The 6,939-nt window shown below is 43.1% G+C and overlaps 1 protein-coding gene across 1 annotated transcript in view; it reads left to right on the top strand.

Moving 5' to 3' along the window:
• The window catches only part of SMAD9 (SMAD family member 9), a 78,664-nt gene that overhangs the window by 23,602 nt on the left and 48,123 nt on the right, over positions 1 to 6,939 (top strand). The window contains 1 exon segment of the mRNA XM_006085557.3: positions 3,666 to 4,278. Coding sequence (XP_006085619.1) covers positions 3,867 to 4,278 — 412 coding nt within the window. The 5' untranslated portion in view covers positions 3,666 to 3,866.

Below are 6,939 nucleotides of genomic sequence, written 5' to 3'. Positions count from 1 at the left end.
GTGAAGCCACTGTGGAAGACAGTATGGACTTTCCTCAAAAAATTAAAAATGGAACTCCCATTTGACCTAGTGATCCCACTTCTAGGAATAGAAATCAGAAACACCAATTAGAAAGGATATATGCACCTCTATGTTCATAGCAGAACAATTTACAATAGCTAAGATTTGGAAACAGCCTAAGTGCCCATCAGCAGATCAGTGGTTTAAAAAACTGTGGTACATCTACATAATGGAATACTATCCTGCTGTAAAAAAGAAAGAACTCTTACCATTCACAACAGCGTGGATAGACCTGGAGAGCACTGTGCTAAGTGAAATAAGCCCATGGGAGAAATTTAAATATCACATGATCTCACTCATTTGTGGAATACAATGAACAACATAAACTGATGAACAAAAATAGATTCAGTGACAGAGAAGCATCAAACAGACCTCAGAGGGAAGGCAGGGGATGGGGGGTGGTCAGAGATTAAAGGATTTATATGCATACATTTAAGCATAACCAATGGACACAGACACTAGGGGGGTGAGGGCTTGTGCTGGGGGGTGGGAGTGGCCAAGGAAAGGTCAATAGAGGGAAAAGGAGACATATGTAATACTTTAAACAATAAAGAATTTTAAAATAAATAAAAGTAACAGAAAAAAAGAATTTGAAGAAAAATACCTATGGCTGTCTCCCTAGAAAAATCTATATACACAATCACCCTAACTAAGCAGACAATTCAAAGGTCCATAGAGGCCCTGAAAACCCACATGGCCCTCTTGAATACAGCCCATATTATAAAAATGCATCTCTACCATCATCCTTTGGCACTCTGGGCAGAAGATATCTACCATTAACAAGATACTGACTAGGAGACTGGTGAATGGAAACTTTCTTCTCAGAGATTTGTAGGTTATCTCTGAACATAGCTTAAAAAGCCTCTTTCCCGGAATATGAACTCATGATACCATTCCATGTTTATTCAATTAATTGCATGCCACTAACTTTGAACGTGTATGAGGTAGTTATTTATACCTTACAATATAAGCTTGTGATTCCCTCTAATTTGTAACACATAGGTATAACAGACTAGTTTTTAAGTGAGGACAATTTAAATTAATAAAATATATACATCTATATGTGTGTATGTTAAGCCTGGTTTCTCTTTAAGAAATCAGTACAGTAATAAGACATGATATATACATATGCCAATATTGATAATAAGTCAACTATCTTCTAGATGGATCTGTTTATACACTTAAATAGCACTTATTGTTGTATTAATTACTGCTGACAAAAAGTGTTATAAAAGTCATCAAGAAAGCAGTATTCTTTTAAGGAAATTAAGTATTCCATTGGCAAGTGTGTTCAAGTTCTAAATTTGGTTAGTAAACTCTTAAAGAAGGGACACCAAGGTATATTTATGCTGCTCATGGATTAGAGGGTCAAAACTGATAAAGTTGAAAATTTAAAAACAAAACAATAATGAAACAATGATGTTCTGTCATGGTGAATGTTTCTGGAATGGGACCTTCCAGAATGGATGAGTGCTACCTGACCCCTGGACTAATTGTTGTGTACAGCTTGGTAGGTGATGTAGGCTTTTCTTAGCCACATTGACCAAGAAGCAGTACTCAGGGATCATTCACAGGTTCTAACTGTCCAGTGCTTAGGCATGGTCACTGAGCAACCAACAACATACCCATTTTAAATAGTATCTTTTGAATTTTATTTTCATATCATATCATATAGTAACATTGACATATTTTTTATCCAAAAATGATGTTTTTTGAAAAAAATAGTGAGAAGAATGTTATTGTTTTCTATCTTTGCAAATCTCTTTAATGGCTGATTTGATGGATAACACTTGGATTCTCATACTCACTTTTGCATACAGTCTGTTGTGATATGTTGTTTGAGTTGAAGTACATGAGAAAATCTAATGACTCAGATATGTAGTTGAGAAAGAGAGGACCTTGTAACTCCCATGAAAGGGACTCTGGGACTCAAGGGGTCCTTGAGTCACACTTTGAGAACCACTGTCCTATAAAGTAGTTTGGAAGAACATATGAGTGGTGAGATTATTAGTGATCCTACTTGTTTCCTTTTTCACTTATATATTCCACAACAGAGGTGGATTACTTGTTCAAATTATAAATGAGCAAGGAGGAAGCATGAGTATGTTGAGGAAAGATTTTGGAGGCCCTAGAGACCGAGGCAGAAAAGTTTATATTTTGGAAACCAAAAAGCAACTGTAATTTCTTAAGCAGTCAAATGACCTATTAAAATTGTATTTAGCCCTGGCTGGGTGGCTCAGTTGTTGGAGCATTGTCCTGTACACCAAAAGATTGCGAGTTCCATTCCAGGTCAGGTTCAATCCCTGGTCAGGGCACATATGGGAGGCAGCCACTCCATGTTTTTTTCTCTCACATTGGTGTGTGTGTGTGTGTTTCCCTCTCTCTCCCTTCCTCTCTCTAAAAATTAATAAACATATCCTCAGGTGAGGATTAAAAATTGTATTTGGGAAAAAATGGCTGGAATTAGAAGAGAGAAGCTACTTTATAGCTTGTCTCAGTAATATAGGTGAGTAGTGAGGTGGGCTATGCCTCAGATATTGGTGTAAATGAAGAGAAATTTTCAACATTTGCAAAAACAGATCCAGAGACGGAGAAGCATCTATCAGACCGTCAAACTCAGAGGGAAAGCAGGGAAGGGTGCGGGGGAGGGGGAGAGATCAACCAAAGGACTTGTATGCATGCATATAAGCATAACCAATGGACACAGACACTAGGGGGCTGAGGGCATGAGCGGGGGGGAGCAATAGGGGGATAAGGACACATATGTAATACCTTAATAAAGAAAAAAATAATAAATAGAATACTAAATGGAAGAAAAGAGTTAATAAAATGTACATTGCCACAAAAACAATTTTTCATAGAAATTTTGAATGCAGAAATACCAAAACTTGGATATCTATATATATAAAACCCTAATATGCAAATAGAATGGTGGAACAACCAAACAACGGAACAACCGAACAACTGGTTGCTATGACCACCAGGGGACGTGTGCAGAAATGGCATGCATCTGCAGCAGGTGGCAGAGCGCAGAACATGGCAGGCATCAGCCTTGGCAGGATGGTGGAGCAGGTGAGCGGGGGCGCCAGACCAAGATGGGCGCCGGTCGCTGGCATCAGGGCGAGCCTCTAGTGGTTACTGAAAATTCTTTGCTCCCATGTGCCGAGGTCCTGATGGGTGCTTGCACCTCCTGCCGGTGCTGAAGTTGCCACTCGCACCCACTGCCAGTGCCCTGCCGGTGCTGAAGTTGCCACTCGCACCCACTGCCAGTGCCAAAGCCGCTGTTCGCACCCACTGTCGGCAATGGCCCCACTCACTGCTGGTACCTGGCACAGGCTCCGGCCGGCAGCCAGCAGCTGGGGAAGGAAGGCCCTGGCCAACAGCTGGAAGGCCCTGATCAGCCCTGATTTCCGGCCAGGCCTAGGGACCCTACCCATGTGCAAATTTCGTGCAACAGGCCTCTAGTAGGGAATAAAGGAGAGGAGAGAGTTAAGATGACTGAGTTTTCAAGTCTAAAACATTTGAAGAATTTCTCCCTTATGTTGAACTTTAACCTTTTCTGAAAATTATTCTTAAGTTAACTGAAGTCTTGTCTTATTTTTCAGAGTTTGCCAGTCCTTTCTAGGGCTTAGGAGAATGTCAACATGCTTCCCAACCTGAATTTGTCACAATGACTACCAGAAGAAAAGGAAGATCTATGACATCCCCAGAGAGTTACTTGCTGCTTACTTCTCTTAAGCCCTGCAGGCACTGAAGGGCTGTCTGTCCAGTTCCTGTTTTCACCGGACACCTGCAGTCAACCTCTTATGCACTCCAGCACCCCCATCAGCTCTCTCTTCTCCTTCACCAGTCCAGCAGTGAAGAGACTGCTAGGCTGGAAGCAAGGAGATGAAGAGGAAAAGTGGGCAGAGAAGGCAGTAGACTCTTTAGTGAAGAAGCTAAAGAAGAAGAAAGGAGCCATGGATGAGCTGGAGAGGGCTCTCAGCTGTCCAGGGCAGCCCAGCAAATGTGTTACGATTCCTCGATCCTTGGACGGGCGGCTGCAGGTGTCCCACCGCAAGGGTTTGCCTCACGTTATTTATTGCCGAGTGTGGCGTTGGCCTGATCTGCAATCTCACCATGAGCTGAAGCCCCTGGAATGCTGTGAGTTCCCATTTGGCTCCAAGCAGAAAGAGGTGTGCATTAACCCCTATCACTACTGCCGTGTGGAGACATCAGGTGAGTTTTCTTCACGATATCATGGTGTATTTTAAAAGTTAAAGAGGTGTGTCCCAGTTGATGGAGAGTTATGGGGCATAAGCAATACAAGGACCACCCCAATCACCAAAAAAGGAGATGGGGGAGGTTCAATTTTGAGGAACTAATCCACAGTTTTGTAGTCACAAAAATCTAGAATTTTCATTTCAGCATATATGTCAACTCTGTGATTTTGAAAATGCAGTTTTATGTTTTGGAGTCATCATCATCATGTTCCTCTCTCTATATTTCTTCTTCTTCTTAAAGCAGTTCCTTTAACATTATTTGCAATACTGGTTCAATACTGATTTGGTGATAATGAGCTCCTTTAGCCTTCTTTGTTTGTTTGTTTGTTGTTGTTTTTTTGGTCTGGGAAGTTCTTTAATTTTCCTTCAATTTTAAATGATAGGATTGCTGAATAGAGTGGTCTTGGTTTCACGTCCTTGTTTTTCATTACTTCATCCAATTCTTTCTGGCTGAAGTATTTCTGTTGAGAAATCAGCTGACAGCCTTTTGGACTCCCTTGTAAGTAACTAACTGTGCCTCTCTTGCTGCTTTTAAGATTCTCTCTTTGTAACCTTTGCCATTTTAATTATGATGTGTCTTGGTGTGGGCCTCTTTGGGTTCATCTTGTTTTTCCTTCAGCAGTTTTCTGCCATTATTTCTTCAAACGGTTTCTCTATTCCTTCCTTGCTCACTTTCTGATACTACTATGATTCAGATGTTGTTATGGTTCACATTGTCCTAAAGTTCCCTTAAAAAAACAAGCAATCAGAGCAGCTAAAAGAAAATGCACATTCATCTATTTATTTTTTTTTTTTGAGGGCAAGGACTCTGTCTTTTTTTTTTCTTAAAGTATTACAAAGAGTATTACAAATGTCTCCTTTTTTCTCCCCCTTGACATTCCCCCGGCTTCCCCCACCCCCCAGTGTCTTGTGTCCATTAGTTATTCTCATATGCATGCATATAAGTCTTTCGGTTGATCTCCTACTCCCCCCAACCCTCCCCAGGGTTCCCACTGTAGTTTGACATTCTGCTCAATGCTGCTCTGCCTCTGTATCCATTTTTGTTCATCAGTCTATAATGTCTCTTATTATCCATAAATGAGTGAGTTCATGTGGTATTTTTCTCAGCTTCCCAGGGGCCGTCTCAGTCTCACAGGGGCCATCTCAGCCTCACAGGGGCCATCCCCGCCTCACAGGGGCCGTCCCAGCCTCACCGGGGCCGTTTCAACCTCACCGGGGCCGATTCAACCTCACCGGGGCCGTTTCGATTTTGGATTTCGTTTTCTACCAAGTGCACAGACTGCCTGTCTGCCATCACTCAGCATCCCATGTGATACTGGATCTGGTGGGCCTGCCTGTGCGTTTGCTGGTACAGCGGTTCCACGTTGCCGGCCCAGCCGTGTCCGGCTCCGGCTTCCTCTGAACCTGATTCTGCTTCTTTATTGTGTCCCTTATGTATGCGAGGAGTTGAAATCTGCATTCTGCTGGGCTGGGCTGCAAAAACGTTGGTGGTTCTCTTTGTTTCACTAGCACAGCTTGGTTGAGGATGTAATTTGAGTAGGGCGGGGTCCCCGGGAATCACCAGGGCGAGGCCAAGGGCAAATGGCATTCTCCGAGACTCCTCGCCTCTCCGCGACTCCGTGTCTCGAGTCCCCGAGTGCTGAGTGCCGGCGAGCAGCTCCGTGAGACAGCCACTCTCGCTCTCTGGGTCATTGCAAGGCCGCTTCTCCCGTAGGGGTCTGGGAGCTTAGCATCCCGCCCCAACCACGCTCAGTGGATTTGATAGTCCGCCTCCCCTTCTGGTTGAAAAAAACTGCGCATCCAGTTGCAGCCAGCCTGGCGCACGATTCCGTACCTCCGTTCTTGGAGCCTCTGCACAACCTACTCAGTCTCAATGCTCTTCTTTCTTTCCTTCCAGTTGTAGAGCTTCCACTGGGCCAGCTTTCCCATGGTTCTGAATGACAGCTGTTTCTTTTATAGTTGGTAGTTTCAATGTTGTTGTGGGAGACAGCACACACAGGTCTGTACCTTACGCCACCATCTTGGTTCTCTCAATGCACATTCTTTTAAATTCATTTTCTTTTAGATGCTCTGATTGCTTGGGTTTTTTTTTCTACATTATCTTCCAAATCACTGATTCAATTCTCTGCTTCATTCAACCTACTTTTTTATTGTTGTTGTTGTTAATCCTCACCTGAGGATACGTTTTCCATTGCTTTTTAGAAGGAGTGGAAGGAAGGGAGGGAAGGAGAGAGAGCGAGAGAGAAACATCGATGTGAGAGAGACACATTGATTGGCTGCCTCCTGCACTCCTCCTGACTGGAAATGGGGAGCGAACACACAACCCAGGTAGTGCCCTTAACTGGGACTCGTACGCTCAACCCTTTGGTGAGCAGTCCAATTCCCTAATCACTGAGCAACACAGGCCATGGCCAACCTATTTTTTATTTTATTCCTTCTAGTGTATTCTTGATATCAGATGTATTCTTTATTTCCGACTGCTTCTTTTTTATACTTAAAAAAACTTTATTGTTGAGAGTATTACAAATGTCCCTCTTTTTTCCCTCCATTGCCCCCCTCCACCCACCCTGCCCCACCCCAGGCCTTCTCCACCCTATTGTCTGTCTATAGGTAATGT

Source organism: Myotis lucifugus, unplaced genomic scaffold, assembly GCF_000147115.1.
Source record: "Myotis lucifugus unplaced genomic scaffold, Myoluc2.0 scaffold_19, whole genome shotgun sequence".
Classification (NCBI taxonomy): domain Eukaryota; kingdom Metazoa; phylum Chordata; class Mammalia; order Chiroptera; family Vespertilionidae; genus Myotis; species Myotis lucifugus.
The sequence above is the reverse complement of the archived record's forward strand: the minus strand, read 5'-3'. Positions and strand labels throughout refer to the sequence as shown.